Genomic DNA, 18556 nt, shown 5'->3' with positions numbered 1-18556 from the left:
ATCCACAGCAAAAGTCTGTTACAAAAGTTCCTCCCATTCAAGGAAGAAAAAGCTCACTTACTATGAAAAACTCCTAATATGATGCGCCTCAGCACTTGGGGCACAAGAAAGGCAGGGAACAGATAACCACAAAAAAAATACAAGGCCTCTACGGATGGCCCCTCTATACATCAGGGACAGGTTTCCCTAGGCTCACTGACAGTGCATAAGGCCTGAAAGATAACATCAGGCCAGCTCCCCGGAAATACCCCACTTCCCAGATAAAGAAAGCGAGCGCATCGCCAATCCAGTGGTGTTATTATCAAAGTATGAAAGATTTCATGGAAGGAGACAGAGGCATTAATGCAACATCTCACCAAGGCATACAGTAAGCATGGTGAGATGATTGTTGAGGAAGGGAAATAGATCCACAGTGCCAGTATCTGCTGTGCACTAGATGTTGCAGACATTGCCTCAAGCAGTCTGAATACCAGTGTACTGCTCTGTAGACATGCATGGCTCCGTGTATCTGGTTCTAAATAAGAGGTGCAGCAATCCCTACTCAACCTTTCATTCGCTGGGGAACACTGCTTTGGATCCCAGGTCAACAACATGTTGGGGAAAATAAAAAAGGTCCACATATTGCAAAATCGATTTGGGAACTTTATCCTCAGGTCTTACAGCAGTACTTTCACAAGTAAGGGAGTTCAACACTCAACCTGTTTGTGCCTAGAACTCTTCAAGCACCTTTCTGGAACTTGAACATGGTTATCAGTAGGCACATGGGACCACCTCTTAACCTTTGCATTCAGTGGCTTTTCAGTTGTTGTCATGGAAAGTAGCCTTTTGGTAGCTGTGACGTTTTAAAAATGTTTAAGCCTGTTACAGGCACTCACTGCCCAGGAGACTTATATTCAGGTAAATAGGGATAGAGTGGTCCTTCGTGCTAAGCCAGAGTTTTTACCCAAAGTGGTTTCTGCTTTCCAATTTGAAATCGAGAAAACCCATTCTGAACGTTATCCTGCTATACAGGAAAAAAAAATCTAAGGGTGAAGTTGATGCCCATGTGCATTGTAGACAAAGGGAGGATGATTTGCAGTACATCTTGTCCTTCTACACGTTTTTGAAGAAAAACAACTAGACCCAACAAAAGGCTACAGAAGAAGGCTTGTGTTTTTTTTCCCTGAAAATGGCATCAACAAAGGGTTTGCGGTGCTAAAATCACCAGCTTCCCAGATTTCAGGAACAGGCAGACTTAAATCAGAAAACCCAATTTTTCAACACACTTTTGACATTTTACTGGGACATACCCCATTTTTACTATTTTTTGTGCTTTCAGCCTCTTTCCAGTTAGTGACAGAAATGGGTGAGAAACCAATGCTGGGTCCCAGAAAGCTCAACATTTCTGAAAAGTAGACAAAATCCTAAACTCAGCAAGGGGTCATTTTTGTAGACCCTACAAGTGTTTCCTACAGAAAATAACAGCTGAAATAAAAGAATATTGAAATTGAGGTGAAAAAACCAGCCATTTTTCTCCACATTTTACTCTAACTTTTTCCAGCGATGTCATATTTTCAAAAGCAATATACCGTTACGTCTGCTGGACTCATCTGGTTGCGGGGATATATAGGGCTTGTAGGTTCATCATGAACCTTAGGTTTCCAGAGCCAATAAATCAGCTGCATCTTGCAATGGGTTTTCATTCTATACCAGGTAAACAGCAATTAATTTGCTGAAATATAAAAAGTGAAAAATAGGTATCAAGAAAACCTTTGTATTTCCAAAATGGGCACAAGATAAGGTGTTCAGAAGCAGTGGTTATTTGCACACCTCTGAATTCCGGGGTGCCCATACTACTATGTGAATTACAGGGCATTTCTCAAAAAGACATATTTTTTACACACTGTCTTACATTTGGAAGGAAATAATGTAGAGAAAGACATGGGGCAATAACACTTGTTTTGCTATTCTGTGTTCCCACGTCTCCCGATAAAAATGGTACCTCACTTGCGCGGTTAGGCCCACTGCTCGCGACAGGAAACACAAATTGGACACATCACATTTTTACATTGAAATCTGACATTTTTTTGGAAAGTGCCTAGCTGTCGATTTTGGCCTCTAGCTCAGCTGGCACCTGGGTAAACCTAGCAAACCTAGGGGAATCCAAGATGGGGTGAATTGTGGGTCTCTGACCAGGTTCTATTACCCAGAATACTTTGCAAACCTCAAAATGTGGCCAAAAAACACTTTTTCCTCTCCTTTCCGTGACAGAAAGTTCTAGAATCTGAGAGGAGCCACAAATGTCCTTCCACCCAGCGTTCCCCCGAGTCTCCCGATAAAAATGGTACCTCACTTGAGTGGGTGGCCCAGGTGCCTGCAATAGAAAAATGCCAAAAACCTGTACAGATTGAGCGGATAGCACAGCGATTTGATAAGCACTTATTTTTCTTTTATACATCTTTTAGGCTGACTCTGCTTTGGGGACCCACTCAAGTGACGTATCATTTTACTTGGGAGACTGAGGGGAACTCTGGGTGGTAGGAAATTTGTGCCGCAGCGGTGATCCCACAAAGAAAACTGAGGAAAATATGCTTTTTAAAGCAAATGTTGAGGTTTTCTGAGGAGTCTTGGTAAGAAAGTGTTGGGGGATCCAGGCAAGCCACACCTCCTTGGACTCCTTGGGGTGTCTGTTTTTATAAGTGTCTGGGTTTGGTAGGTTTCCCTAGATGAAGGCCTCACCCGGGACCAAAAACATAGATGCCCCTCCCCCCCCCCCCCCCCCCCCCCCCCCACACACACACACACAGGCAGTTCTGTAGTAGATAAATTTGATATGTCCACCTACTTATGTGTTGTTCCAAACACTAAAATTGTGAAAAGAAACGCACTTTGGTTATGTTAAAAAGACCCCCTCACCCACCTACCAAGTTGGTGGCATGCTTCATCATCGGGGTCCCACCCGAGACACCTAGCTTGTCATAGGTTTGCTGCGACGCCTGATTACAGCGGAGCAGGTTTTGTCATTTTTACCACACATACTGGTTGGATTTAGCATGAGGGTGGTTGATGGTTCAGTGGATCAAATTTTATTCACAAGAGATTTCACAAAAATGAAATGCACTGTTAATAACTGAAATGCCAAAAAACTGAACCAATCACTCACAGTTCGTGAGCTGTAAAGCCACGACAAGGCACCAACCGCTTTATAGTCCATTCACACAACTTCCAGACACAACATGCACAAGACCATTCACACCGCCAGGCCACGGGCCCAGCACATTACAACACTCACATCGACAGACAGCGCCACTCAAGGGCCCATCACTTTCATATGCCCACATGCCTGATACAGCAATCACACCAGCTGATGAGTGTGTGGACTGGCGTTCGGCTGGCACCGCCAGCCAAACGCCACCCCACGCCCACCGCCAGCCAAGCGCCACCCCACGCACACCACCATCACTTTTTTTGTTGTTGTTTTTAAACAACAAAGAAACCACTAATCATAAATAAGTACAAAACTACAAACACAAAAGCTCTAACTGAATACATGACAGTAATGCCATCCGTGAAACTGAACATATCGAAATATAAAACAGCAGTTTACGCTCGCGGAATTTCCCAATAATTCTGTGTGTGGTAGCTCCTGAAACAGCCACCCACACGCAGCACAGGCTTTGAAGGACAATCAGGGCAGTACATCCTAGTCTCCTTCCTGATACCTGTTCGAGCACAGACTCTACATCTCTTAGCAGGAAAGTGTTTTTTGGCCGTGGGAGGAATGTGCTCAGCAAAGTGACTATCTTTCAGTCTAGCCACATCCTCCACCACTGCTTCTCTAGGAACTCTTACCTGTTCCAGCACAACAAGGCTAGCTATGATAGACTCCTGAAATTTCACAAATTTCATCATTGACTCTGGAGAACTATCCTTGAACACAACAAAAGCATTAAAAGTTGCCAAGTGGAACAAGTGAACCGCTAATTTCTTATACCAAACATATGACTTACGAGCAGCAGTGTAAGGTTCCAACCTCTGATCTACTCAATCAACGCCACCCATGTGCTTATTATAGTCTAAAATGCACACAGGTTTGCACACGTCTGCAAACTGGCCCCAAACAGCCACAGGTGAAGTACTCTCATCATGGATGGTACTTAGCTTGTACACATCCTTCTTGTCTACAAATTTCAGAGCTAGCAGTTCATCATTCCGCAAGGCACTGCACTGCCCCTTCTCAAGTTTTTTTACAGACCAGCTCTCTTGGATAGCCTTTCCGATTAGAGCGGATTGTGCCACCAGCAACAGTGTCCACTCTGAACAACTCCTTGAACAACTGAACTCCAGTGTAGACGTTATCTACATATAAGTGGTGACCTTTGTTCCCACACAATTTTCTCACTAACTCCAAAAGTGGGTGGACAACCAGGGGGGTCAATATTGGAATCCCTACCAGTGTGGACCCGGAAATTATAACCATATCCTGTACTACTTTCAGGCAGCATATACAGCTTAATTCCATACAGTGCCCTCTTGCTAGGAATGTACTGCCTAAAAACCAAATGATCCTTGAACAGGACCAAAGACTCATCTACAGATATTTCTTTGCCTGGAACATAGATCTCTGAAAAACGATCTACCAAATGATCAAGGACAGGTTTAATCTTAAAAAAGACAGTCAGAATCAGGGTGATCTCGTGGCAAGGCTAAAGCATTATCTACAAAATGCAACATCCGAAGAAGAAGCTCATACTGGTTACGACTCATGATGGCAGGAAATATAGCAGTTGCCATCAAGGGACTAGTAGACCAATATGAAGACAGTGAGGGCTTCCTTATCAGCCCCATCAAAAAAGTTAAACCCAAGAACTTTTTCAACTCTTCCAAATTTGTGGACACACACATGAAACCTGGCGCAAAGTGGATTCTGCCCCCCTTGAGAGCAGATGGGCCTGAAAAAAAAAAAAAAAATTGCCCTGCCCAATAGTGCTTTTTGCCCCTTGGGGGCACACCCCCCAACACAAAAAAAGAAAAGTAAAAAATCCCTTGTGTCTTCATGGTTCCCCCCCGCCATCCCCCCAAGGGGCAGAATGGCCTACAAAAACTAGGCCAATCTGGCCCCAAGGGGGGCGGAAATGGCCTACATTACATTGCCCCCTTTGGGGGTGACCCTTGCCTCCCCCACAAAGCACATACACACACATAATCCCTGGCGCTAAGTGGAAAGGTCTCAAAGAAATAGGCCGATCTGCCCAATAGTGCATTTGGGCCCATGGGGGCGACCCTTGCCCAAGGGGCCGCACCCAACACCAAAAAATCAAACAACAAAAAACAATCCCTGGTGTCTAGTGGCTAAAAATAAGGCCAGTCTGCCCCCAAGGGGGGCAGAAATGGCAAAAGAAGGTATTGCCCCCCCCCCCCGATAGGAGAGCGACCCTTGCCCAAGGGGTCGCTCTCCAATACAATAAACACACACACAATAATTCCCTGGTGTCTAGTGGGCATTCCTATTCCCTTTCCTTTCCCTTGATGTCTCTTTTACAGGCATGACCCCCCCCCACCCCTGAGTTAAAAACCTACCTACTTGCTTGTAGACACGCTGGAAGCAAATGGCTTCCACGCGTCTTTCCTCCCTTTCATGATGTTGGCGCGCGATTGCTTGCTGTCGTCATGGGGGGCGGGGTGGAAGGGATTCCCCTTCCAGCCCTGGCCTGAGGGGGTGGGGGTGGCCCTCTGGGGGGAGCGCTAGCGCTTCTCCCAAGGGCTGTGCAATGGATGTAATGGTTACGTCCATGGCGCCTCACAGGCGCAGCCATGGACGAAACCATTACATCCATGCAATCAAGGGGTTAAGGGAACTACATTGTAAGTGCTCCTTGTGAGAGGGCAGAATGCAGTCAATCACAGTGAAGCTAGCTAATGGCTCAAGTGGGCAGACTTGTTACCCCCATGCTTGTAGGAAAGTACCATCTTGCCTGGCATGTTACCCCCATATTTCACTGTGTATATATATGTTGTTTTAGTGTATGTGTCACTGGGACCCTGCCAGCCAGGGCCCCAGTGCTCATAAGTGTGCCCTGTATGTGTTCCCTGTGTGGTGACTAACTGTCTCACTGAGGCTCTGCTATCCAGAACCTCAGTGGTTATGCTCTCTCTGCTTTCTAAATTGTCACTAACAGGCTAGTGACCAATTTCACCAATTCACATTGGCATACTGGAACACCTTTATAATTCCCTAGTATATGGTACTGAGGTACCCAGGGTATTGGGGTTCCAGGAGATCCCTAGGGGCTGCAGCATTTCTTTTGCCACCCATAGGGAGCTCTGACAATTCTTACACAGGCCTGCCACTGCAGCCTGAGTGAAATAACGTCCACGTTATTTCACAGCCATTTACCACTGCACTTAAGTAACTTATAAGTCACCTATATGTCTAACCTTCACCTGGTGGAGGTTGGGTGCTAAGTTACTTAGTGTGTGGGCACCCTGGCACTAGCCAAGGTGCCCCCACATCGTTCAGGGTAAATTCCCCGGACTTTGTGAGTGCGGGGACACCATTTCATGCGTGCACTATACATAGGCCACTACCTATGTATAGCGTCACAATGGTAACTCCGAACATGGCCATGTAACATGTCTAAGATGTAACATGTCTAAGATCATGGAATTGTCACCCCAATGCCATTCTGGCATTGGGTAGACAATTCCATGATCCCCCGAGTCTCTAGCGCAGACCCGGGTATTGCCAAACTGCCTTTCCCGGGGTTTCACTGCAGCTGCTGCTGCCAACCCCTCAGACAGGTTTCTGCCCTCCTGGGGTCCAGCCAGGCTTGGCCCAGGAAGGCAGAACAAAGGACTTCCTCAGAGAGAGGGTGTTACACCCTCTCCCTTTGGAAAAAGGTGTCAGGGCTGGGGAGGAGTAGCCTCCCCCAGCCTCTGGAAATGCTTTGATGGGCACAGATGGTGCCCATCTCTGCATAAGCCAGTCTACGCCGGTCCCTGGAACTCAGCAACTTTGTCCAAGTGAGACCCACAGTTTAGTGACTCTTCACTCCAAGTTTGGTGGAGGTAAGTCCTTGCCTCCCCACGCTAGACTGCATTGCTGGGTACCGCGTGATTTGCAGCTGCTCCGGCTCCTGTGCACTCTTCCAGGATTTCCTTCATGCACAGCCAAGCCTGGGTCCCCGACACTCTAACCTGCAGTGCACAACCTTCTGAGTTGTCCTCCGTTGTCGTGGGACCTTCCTTTGTGACTTCGGGTGAGCTCTGGTTCACTCTTCTTCGTAGTGCCTGTTCCGGCACTTCTGTGGGTGCTGCTTGCTTCTGAGTGGGCTACTTGTCTTGCTGGGCACCCTCTCTGTCTCCTCACGCAATTGGCAACATCCTGGTCCCTCCTGGGCCACAGCAGCATCCAAAAACCCTAACCGCGACCCTTGCAGCTAGCAAGGCTTGTTTGCGGTCTTTCTGTGTGGGAACACCTCTGCAAGCTTCTTCACAACGTGGGACATTCATCCTCCAAAGGGGAAGTTTCTAGCCCTCTTCGTTCTTGCAGAATCCACAGCTTCTACCATCCGGTGGCAGCTTCTTTGCACCCTCAGCTGGCATTTCCTGGGCATCTGCCCACTCTCGACATTGTCGCGACTCTTGGACTTGGTCCCCTTGTTTCACAGGTACTCAGGTCCGGAAATCCACTGTTGTTGCTTTGCTGGTGTTGGTCTTCCTTGCAGAAACCCCCTATCATGACTTCTGTGCTCTCTGGGGGTTATAGGTGCACTTTACACCTACTTTTCAGGGTCTTGGGGTGGGCTACTTTTCTAACCCTCACTGTTTTCTTACAGTCCCAGTGACCCTCTACAAGCTCACATAGGTTTGGGGTCCATTCGTGGTTCGCATTCCACTTTTGGAGTATATGGTTTGTGTTGCCCCTATACCTATGTGCTCCTATTGCAATCTACTGTAACTTTATATTGCTTGCATTACTGCCTTTTGCTATTACTGCATATTTTTGGTATTGTGTACATATATCTTGTGTATATTTGGCATCCTCATACTGAGGGTACTCACTGAGATACTTTGGCATATTGTCATAAAAATAAAGTGCCTTTATTTTTAGTATATCTGTGTATTGTGTTTTCTTATGATATTGTGCATATGACACCAGTGGTATAGTAGGAGCTTTGCATGTCTCCTAGTTCAGCCTAAGCTGCTCTGCAATAGCTACCTTCTCTCAGCCTAAGCTGCTAGAAACACCTCTTCTACACTAATAAAGGATAAGTGGACCTGGTACAGAGTGTAAATACCCCTTGTACCCACTACAAGCCAGGCCAGCCTCCTACAATGCTGTATGCTGTAGAGGATGGAAGAAAAAAAGTGTATGACACCACAACAGACCAGTGGATGAATGGACTGACTGAAATCCCTTGTAAATGTGTATTATACATATATTGAAAAAACTCTGAAGGTCTGGGCTAACGCTAGGCCTGGAATTAGACAATTACTTCATTATTAATACCCATATAAAGTTTTGCATTTAGCCCAAAAGCCCGAAGGTTTATTTCGGACCTTTCCATACAAAAGTAAAGAAGCGAGAAAACCTTAGCCTATAGTGAATAATCACATCCTTCAAGATGGCCTGAGGGTGCTTTCAATTCCTGGGCAAAATCCTTTAAACTAACCAAAATCTTTCTTTACCTGCCTCTGAGTGTCTGGAATAGCCAGTGGATATTTGTCAGCCCTAAACTTGAGATGTAAATCTATGTAGCAGGTGGATGGGCACGAAATTCTGGATCAGGGCAGGATAAACGGAAAACATGCAAGAAATGACAGAAAATCAGATAAGCATTAAGGGGCCATATGCAGATTAGATGTTTGAAAACCACAGCACCGCTCCTGATTTTATGTATCTAGCCTGGTACTGCCTGGAGCTTCTGGATTTTAGGATATAAGTTGCTCCTGCATTGTCCAAAATAGTGATTATGAAATTGACATCCTCCTCATTAGTTGAATTACCTGGTTATGTTCTTCTAATTTGAAAAATGATTACAAGTCTTGAAGCTTGTGGCATTGGTTTACTGCTGGCTAGGCTTCGAGAAGCCCTGACCTGGATGTGAGGTCCATAACAGAAAATTAGGAACTGGTTGTGTGACCGTGAAGTCTGCAGTAACTCGGGTATGACTTATACTGATGACTGCTTGCCCTAAAGCCATCTAGGAAGTCTTGCATTATTTATTTGTCTGAATGTGAAGGAGTTACTGAAAAGTAATGAGCTTAACATATGATAAGTTTCACAGTGTTGCTTCTGCTCAGTCCTACACAAGATGTTAAACCATGAACCAGGGAGGCTGTCTTCTGGCATGTTGCGGTTTGATGTGGCGCTCTTTATAAGGTAGCCCGTAGACGGACATATATACACTATTACATAGGCTTTGCTTGGTGTGCAGCTGTCACCTAAGCTAGTAATATGTGCTACAAGCTTATGCAGTGCATGATATCACTAGTACTTTCTTGTGTTTGCATTTATTAGAACATGTGGCACACAAAATCAGAAAAGCATATGGTGAAGGCAGACTCATCAGGCAATGCGCAATCATAGCGAATGGATGAAAATTTAAGAATATATTGGTGTCAAAAATCTGCAGTGGGAGTTTGTGGCCTTAGTCTGCTTGCTAGTTTGCAAGCGAAGAATGAAGGCAATTCTTAGAGACTGTGAGGTACTTGTCGCCAGTCACTGAATCTAGGCCAGGGGCTGAATTTGCTGGATATCTGAAGTATTTTACTCCAAGACATTGCAGCTTGTAAGTAGCTTGTGCTATCCTACTAGTGCTTGTACCGCATTTGTGGAAAACACCAACTGGTGATCTGATTCATTTCAAGAGCAGGTGGCCCACCCACCGCTGCATTGCCTTCAGATATTGTCAGAATGCTTTGGATTTTAGATTCCTTTTACAAGCAGAGATCTGGACTGAGTAATCCCTTCCCAGACGCTCTTGGTGTGGCCCGTTATGTGGAACATGTGTTCCCTTTCCTCATGCTCTGACTCAAACTTCTCTCCGCAGGGAATCCTGTTCCTGCAGGAAAATGATCTTCTGAAGAACACGCCTGAGGAAATCGCCAGGTTCCTGTACAAAGGGGAAGGATTAAACAAGACAGCCATTGGGGACTACCTGGGCGAGCGGTAAGAGGCACGGCATTGGAGAAGGTGTTGCGCTTGATGGGGAGGGTGGAGGTGCAGCGTGGAAACTTTCCACCGGTGGTGAATCCTACTGCTAGCATAAAATGATATCATTAATCCCCCATGCTTCACTGAAATCCCAGCTCCACGTTGCTGTCTTGAAGATAGACTTGGTCTTTCAGGGCCTAGTCCGGCTGTGTTCTATTTCTGGTGACACGTGCAGCCCTGCCCTTACCTGGCTGTCTTTTTCTCTGCCCTACGGAGTCCCATGAGTGTCCAAGGACTCTCCTGCCGTAGCTGTCTTCCTCAACACCGTGGTCCTGTAGCTCCCTCTTGCCCTACCCCCACAAGTCAGTCGCGACGGTGTGCCTTTCCTAGCCGTCTCTGCTTGACCGCCATACCTCTGTATCACACAGAGCTGCCCGTCTCTGGCAGTCTCTGGCAGTCTCTTGCTCCTCCTCCTCTGCATGTCTGCCTCAGCTTTTTCCTCGCGCTCGCGCTGCCGCTAAGTCTGTCTAGTTTGTGTGGTCTTCTGTTTTATACTGCACCCGTTTCCCTCTCTAGGTATCTTCCCGTTGACCTCCGCCTGTCATCTCTACCTCCTTCTCGTTAACTCCCTTGGACTCCATTAATTAATTAGGTTTATTTTCTGTTCTTGCAGTATTTCTACTGTATTTATTTTTGCACTTCCTTACACCGCCCGTCCCTGCCCTTCCAGCGCTTTTCACTTTTTGTCTGTGTGCGAAGCTTTTTCGTCTAGAGACCTTCGGCGGGCCATCCACTGAGTTCGATGGTTTGTCTAAATTGGCTATAATGTCTGCACTGCTGGGTGAGTCCAACCCTCCGCGTATGAACCTTTCAGAAAGTGATGGTGTTTGTGTCACGATGCAGTAAGTCTACTCTCGCTCTTAGTTCCCCATTATAATTTTTTTCGCTGAAAGGACTTAACAAGCGAAAAGGAAATGTTCAACTTGACCGCATTTCTCCCCAAAGCAGCGTGCGTGTGTGTGTGTGTGAGAGAGAGAGAGAGGGGGGGGGGAGGGGGAGGTGTCATCCAGGAATGTGTGTGGTTTTATTTAGGCCCAACAAACATGAAAAACGTTGTTTCTTTACTTTTCTGCATAGTTTCTGTCAACAACTATGTTGGGCGAAGTTAGTGACTATGCCAGCTACATTCCATCTGTGTTTTTCTTTCCATAGAATGTGTCCCTCCTTGGTATGTGGTGTGCCTGCTTTCAAGTGAAAATAACAAACCACAGTTGCAGACAGAATCTGCAGGGCGGACTGATGTGTGCCTGGAATGAGTTCCTTTGAAAACCTGGCGAAACGCTTGGGAAGAACACGTGCTTTAAAGCTGGCAAGGAAGTAGTTGATTATTTTGTGACACATACATTTACAGCAAAAACGATCACCAGATCCGTCTAGCGACCTTTTTAACCTGCTCAGCGATGTCGTAGACCACACAGTCTTCAGCACAGTAAAGGATGTGACAAACTGATGTTTGGCATAACTAGAATAATAAAATGTCGCTTGGGCCAATTGTTAACAAGGGACATATTCCTTTTGCACTGTTTATTCAGTGCACATAACTAGATTAAAAACAAACCAGTCTCGTGTATAAGGTGACCCCATGTCATCAAGAACATTGGGCTTTTATTTTACAAAACATTGTCGCCTAAATGTGTGTGAATTCGCACTTGTTCCCAGTGTCCTTTTTTAGGTTGCAGCTTACCAGACAGCACAGCTGTCTGGTTTGCTGAAGACAGCTTGAGGACATTCAGAAAGCTAACCTAGGAATGCATTCTGCCTCTTGCTTGCCATTGGCTTTGTGGTATGTAACTCACATTTTCTTGCTTTCCACTTGATGGCTTTATTTGTTTTCGGCTGTCTTGCTTGAGTTCATACCGTCCTTGCCAAAACCTTATTTACGGTATCCTTCAAGTGCTCTCTTTCTGTAAACAGGCCTGTAAATCTTGTTCTTACCTCGTCACATTTTCTGTGCATTAAGAGACCATGGTCAAAAGTCAGGCTCTGTCCTCCGTGGCCCTTGTTTACTTTTCTTTCTTTGCCTTGAAAGTGAGGGGATTTGTGACAATCTTGCTGGATACTGGGGTAGAAAATAGTTTTTTTTTTTTTTTTTTTAAGCACACCACGGCATTTAAATAAACTTTGTAAGTATTTCAGAGTGTATCAGAATTGGGAACACAAGCACATTTTTTCTTATTTCTGAAGTGTTGGAAACAAAAACTTTAATGTGATAAAAAAAAATCATTATGCTACGTGATGCAGTTTCCATCTGTGCACTGCATAGTTTTATTAGTAAAATTGTATGTCTGTGCAAATGTAATGGTCATTTAAATTGAAAATTTGTCGTCTGTAATGGCAGTGTGCTACCACACCATAAATACTCCACTCTTTAACACTCTATTCTACACTGCACCACTGCACTCACTCTATGCCACGGCACTCAATGCCTCTGTACTCTACTCTCTAGGACTCTGCAGCACTGCACTCTACACTACTGGAGGCCATACCAGTGTAGTCTGCACAACTCTACACCACTCTGCAACACTGCACTCTACGCCACTGCACTCTTTGCCAATACACTCTACGCCAATACACTCTACAACAATGCACCTTAATATGCAACACTCAACTCTATGCCCTTGCACTCCATGTCAATACACTGTATGCCACTAACGTACTCTACACCACTTTACTCTACGTCTTTACACTCTAGGTCACTCTATGCAACTGCACTGTACCCTGAACCACTCCTTTCTACACCACTTAACTCTGCTCTGAAAAAATCTACCCTACGCCTCTGCACTCCGTGCCACTCTATTCCACTCTGTGCCACTCCACTGCACTCTGTGCCACTGCACTCTACATCAGTGTACTCTTTGCCACTCTACTCCTCTTCACCACTGCATTATGACACTACTCTGCAACACTGCACTGTCCACCACTCCATCCTGTGCCACTCCACTCTGCACTTTACACTACTCTACTTAGCATCACTCTACTCTGCGCTACTGTATCACTCTGCGTTGTACGCTGCTGAATTCAATGCCACTGCACTCTCTGCGACTGTACTCTGCAAAACTCCACACCAGTCCACTCCACTGTGCCAGTCCAGTGTATGCCACACTATGTAGCTCCACACTATGCTACTCCAACACAACACTCTCTGCCACTCCACTCTACAACACTCTACTCCACTCTTTGCCATTCCACTCCACGACACTCTACTCCAGTCTTTGCCATTCCACTCTACAACACTCTACTCCACTCTGTTATTCCACTCTGACACTCTGCTCCACTCTTTGCCAATCCACTCTGACACTCCACAGCACTCTCCTGTGTGCCACTAATGTTTAGCTATGCTGAACTGTAGCCTCGCTATTTTACAACATTGCTAAAAAAACAATCGCAAAGCCATTAGCTCTTGCATTGGTGTGACCTAGTGGCTTTGCCAATGTTTGTTTGCTTTTTGTAGCCTAGCTATATACTTCTGTCCCCTCATTCCTCTTCGTGCTTTGTTGCAGGGAAGACTTCAACATATCAGTGCTGCATGCCTTTGTTGATCTCCATGAGTTCACGGACTTGAATCTGGTGCAAGCTCTGCGGTGAGTACTGGGTCCAGGCATGGGTTGTGGAGGATGAATGCGGGTGGTGGCTTCAGGAAAACCTCAGGGTGCCTTCCTTCCTTTGACACTGTGAGCACAGAGACGGAAGTTAAAGGGGAAGGGCACTTTGCGGCACCGACGAGAGATCGCAATCCTCACTCAGGAAACCTACAGGGAGATATGTGAGGTTTTGCTGGAGTCATGTTCTGCATCACCACTTCCTGCTGAAAACCGACACGCCGTCAGCGTTTCATGTATTTTCTGTTATGCTGAATAAGCTCGCGCCTAAACATACGCCTTTAAACTTTACGCTGTGGAAACGTCCCTGATGTGCTAATTGATCTGATTGAGTAAAATGAATGTCATTAAATCAAAGTTTTTCTTTGATCTCGTGAGATCAGACAAACCTCGTTCTTCACTGCTAAACCTTTGTTTTATATCCTCCAGTGACTGAAGGTACTGTTCGTAAAGTTATCCATGGTCAGTCAGTGCATTACTTGTATTAGAAAGCTGTGTAACTGGAGAGTATGAAATCCTGGCCGTTGAAGTAAAAAAATCCCATTGGTACGACAGGACTCGTTAAATTACACTTTTTCATTGGCTCCTTTCACCTATTTTTTTTATTTTTTTACCCAGTGTGATTTCTTTTTTTCCCCCTGATAATGCTGCCTCCCTCATCCCCGTTAATTAACTCAGTTAAGCAGCCGCCAGTTACCTTTTCCTTAATGATCTCACCTTCCTCCTGTCATTCGTGGCTCTTCCTCGCTCCCTCTTCCCTCCCCACCGTCCCTGAATTTAACACCCAATTTCCTCCCATTTTTTCATTTCATTGGCATGGGCCCTGGTCCATGTACTTGGCTCTAAGCCTCCTGTATCTACCACTGTCCCCAGTATTCAACGTACTTTGACCTGCTTTGGACTGCTTGTTGCAATTCTGGTACCCTAAGTCTTTTCTTGAGGGATTGCAAGTCCTTTTTTTATTTTAAATAGCAAGGGCGGTGATGGTGGTCCCTTTGAGTAACTGATCCCTTTTCCTCCATGTCAGCCATTCAACCGTCTTCACTTCTGATGCCAGCTCTCTCTTCCCACATAGGCCCCAGCCTCACTGCCCCGCCCCTCCCCTTTCCTTTCCCTCTGGTATTTATCTCTGTACTCTTTAGCCTTGCTAACTTTTCCATTGCTTCTAGCCTTCCCTTACTGGCCTTCCTTTAGTGCGTTTCTGTGGGAATGGCTCCCCCGTCAAACCGTTGACTCCACAACTGCTGTCCCCACTAGTACCACTGCCTTGACAGAACTAGAATTGCCCACCTCCACTTCATTTTGTTACTGCCTCATTTCATGTGTCTGACTTAAATTGCCTACAATACTATTGTTATATTCTTTTAAAATATATTTTTTGTTGGGCTTTGTCTCCGCCCATATGGGTTTTTAATTTTTTTTTGTATCCTCTCATGCTGTTGGCTGTTTGGCGTAATGTTACACTTTCTAGGAGATACTTTCAGTGAAACGCATGAGAATCTATTTTACAACTGAAAGGTACTCTTAACCATCACATTGTCCGTCACATTCTATTCCTTACCTCCTATAGACGTTCTCAACCGAAAACAATCCTTTTTTGCTATTTTCCCCCCCAGGATTGGCAACGGCAAAAGAGCTGGTTTCTGATGAACACTAACTGCAAGATTCCTCGCTTCTTGTGTATCCCCCAAGGGACCAGACTGGATCTGAAATTGTTCATAGCAGTTCTGTGCACTGGCAGATGGTGCTATCGGACTGCACAATGGTCCAGCACCTCCTCTGGAAATGTCAGAGCAGAGGCACATGTAGGCGCTGCCTCTGCATGCTAATATCAGTTACTTTCTTCATGAAGAATTTGACATGGATCTGGAACGCTGCTCATTGCCCAAAGGGGTGTGATGGTGGCAGAGGTCATGTCATGCACATGCCCAAGAGCAACAACATTACACTTGGCCCTCACTTGCTACAGCTAAGCCACTTTGATTTCTCCACAATGGTCATACTCAGCGAGTAGGGGGCAGGATATTTTTTTTCTATCTGACTGACACACCATTACATCGTATTACTGGATATTGCAGATTGTTCAGAATGGTTACACCTTACTAATTCCCCTCCTCCCCTATATGCCAGCTGTACCTGCTAACACTTCTACAGATTATGACTCTTCTTGTGCATGGGGGTCAATCACTTTTAGCCAGATGAGCCATAGGGTGGCTTCAGAGAATAGCAAGGGCTGTTACTTTGCTACTTCGTCCTCAGAAAGGATGGAGGACTCGGGACAGTTTTAAATCTTTTCCTTAATGCTTTCTTATGGAAGGACACATTTTAGATGCAGAATTTTGTTTAGGTCCTCTTGAGCTTGATGCAGAAGACTGGATAGTGCCCTTGGGCTTGCAAGACACATACTTTCATGTGTATATTCTGTAGTCCTGCAGGTGCTACCTTTAGTTCATGGTGGGGTCAGAACATTTCCAATTTGTCGTTCTACCCTTCGGCCTCACCTCTGACCCTTGGGTGTTTGTGAGTTATGAGTGGTCGCTGCCCATCTTCCCATGTTTGAAATATTTGTATTCCCATCCCTCAATGAGTAATTGCAGAAAATGGGTCTGCCTCAGTCAGTTGAAGACCACTTCTAAGAGATAGTCACCCTTTTTACATATCTGGGGTTTTCCATCAACGAGTCAAGTCCCACTTGATACCTGTACAGAGGATTCCTTTCATTGGGGCTGTCCTGGACACTGTGGTTTCAAGTCTTCCTCACCCCTACATCTAATCTCAGACGTTCAAGTTATAATGTTTTGGGTTCAATCCTGAGTTCCAGTGCAGACAGTTCTGTTGCTTCTTGGATCCTTACATACTGTTGGTCCCACGTACCTATTGGCATATGCAGGCCTTGCAGTGGAACCTCCGTTTCCAATAGACTCAACACCAGAGTTGACTTTTTTTTTTACCAGTGTGCATATCGAAGGGGACAGTCCTGGACCTTTAGAGGTGGCGTGGCAGGTGGATGTCAACCTGCTGTGCAGCAGACTGCTCTTCATGCCTTTGCCAGAGCTCACAGTAGTGACTGATGCACCTTCCTGTGACTTGGGGCAGACATCCAAGAGATGTGGAGAGCAGAAGCTACACATGAATCTTGTGGAGCTCTGCGCCACTCAAATGACTGTGAAGACCTTCCTCTCATCTGTCAAAGGAAAGCCCTTCAGGTCTTGACAGGGGCAGGTGGTACTGTAAAATTCTGATTATTGTGTACCCTGGGGCGGGAGACAACGCGCCTTTGGAAGTGGCTGGACCTACATGGTACCTCACTACTAGACAGTAATTCGGTGGGCTCAATAAATGCCAGGTTGGGCAAGTTCAGCGTACATTAGGTAGTCTTCATCTGAAGGTGACTCAAGACATCTTTGCCCTGTGGGGTGCATCCTGGTTTGATCCATTTGTCAATGCCAAAAATGCAGTGCCATGATTGCTGTGCACTGAAGTTTCCACTAGATGACTCTCTGGGAGGCCTAGTCCCTCTGCTGTGGGGCACAGGTCTCCTGTACACCTTCTTCTGCTATCACTCTTGCCCGGAGTATTGAAGATGAGCAGGAAGAACAGGGCTGAGATCATCTTAACTCCCCCAGATTTGGCAAGGGGACTTTGGGACCCTGATACGTTGAGCCTGAGCATTTGCCCGCCAATCATTTGATCTCTTTGGGAAGACCACTGGTCTTAGAACAGAGCAGGGTCGTACCCATGAATCTCCAAAACCTACACCTTCATGGAAGGAGATTGAGCATGAAAAGTGAACAGTTTTGATTCACCTTTTGAAGTAGTAGCTATTACTTTTGTGGCTAGGCTCCTGTCTACCAAATCTGTTGTCGTAGGCCAAGTTTGTGGTCTGTTGTAGAGAACGTGAAGTTGATTCTCTGTAGGCCAAGTTGTCCGATGTTTTGTTGTTTGTGTTGTCATTTTTCAAGCAAGGCTTTGCAGTTGGCACCTTAAAGGATTTTATCCAAGCCCTTTTGACCTTTTTTGTTATTCTAGTCATCGTTTCTGATGGGTTTTCTAAAAAGAAGTTATGTATTTGTTCCCACTGACAGTTTCCTTATATTTCTCATGTGCACACCTCTTGAGCCGAGCACAGCAATTCTCTGCAGCATTGCACCTGCTTCTGCTGCATCAGTGAGCTGCAGGCATTGTTACGACAACCCCTGTACACCACTTTTTTCCTTGACACATTGGCGCTGTGGGTACATGCTTCTTTCTGCCGAAAGTTATCACATGGGTCAGTGCATTACCCTCCCTGTCTTTTTCCTGTCCTCAAAATGCCTCGAAGGAGAGGAGAGGTTTAACTAGCTTGGCTCAAAATGAGGCTCTCCGCTTTTACATTGTGCGCACAAAAGAGTACGTAGTGGGCACCCAGCTTTTCGTCTGCTTTGCCTGTGCTAAGAAGGAGGCATTGTAAAAACTAAACCTGTCCAGGTGAATCGTCCTGTGCATGAAAACATGCTTTGTCCTGTCCAGGAAGGAACAATCCCCGCCCCCTGAGGGCCTGGAGGCTCATTCCACCGAAGCCAAGGCTGCTACTAAGTCGTTGACATGGGGTATTCCAGTATTGGGCAACTGCTGGGCCCTTTTCTCACACCGTCCACCTTTGCAAAGTACTGTTTTGCTGTGTTTTCAAAAGGTGGAATCTGCGTTAGAAGTGTCCATCAAAAGAGCAAATTACTTACCTCGAGCAACTCCTTGTGCTGAGGTAACTATCTTTCTGATG

General features: G+C 45.8%; 1 protein-coding gene across 1 annotated transcript in view; it reads left to right on the top strand.

The window, feature by feature from the left end:
• CYTH2 (cytohesin 2) overlaps nucleotides 1-18556 on the top strand; it is a 194748-nt gene that overhangs the window by 112565 nt on the left and 63627 nt on the right. The window contains exons 4-5 of the mRNA XM_069200692.1: nucleotides 10035-10153; nucleotides 13699-13779. Of these exons, the coding sequence (XP_069056793.1) occupies nucleotides 10035-10153; nucleotides 13699-13779 (200 nt within the window). The remainder of the gene's footprint in view (nucleotides 1-10034; nucleotides 10154-13698; nucleotides 13780-18556) is intronic.

This window comes from Pleurodeles waltl, chromosome 7 (genome assembly GCF_031143425.1).
Source record: "Pleurodeles waltl isolate 20211129_DDA chromosome 7, aPleWal1.hap1.20221129, whole genome shotgun sequence".
In the NCBI taxonomy this organism is placed as follows: domain Eukaryota; kingdom Metazoa; phylum Chordata; class Amphibia; order Caudata; family Salamandridae; genus Pleurodeles; species Pleurodeles waltl.
This window is presented reverse-complemented; position numbering and strand designations above follow the sequence as displayed.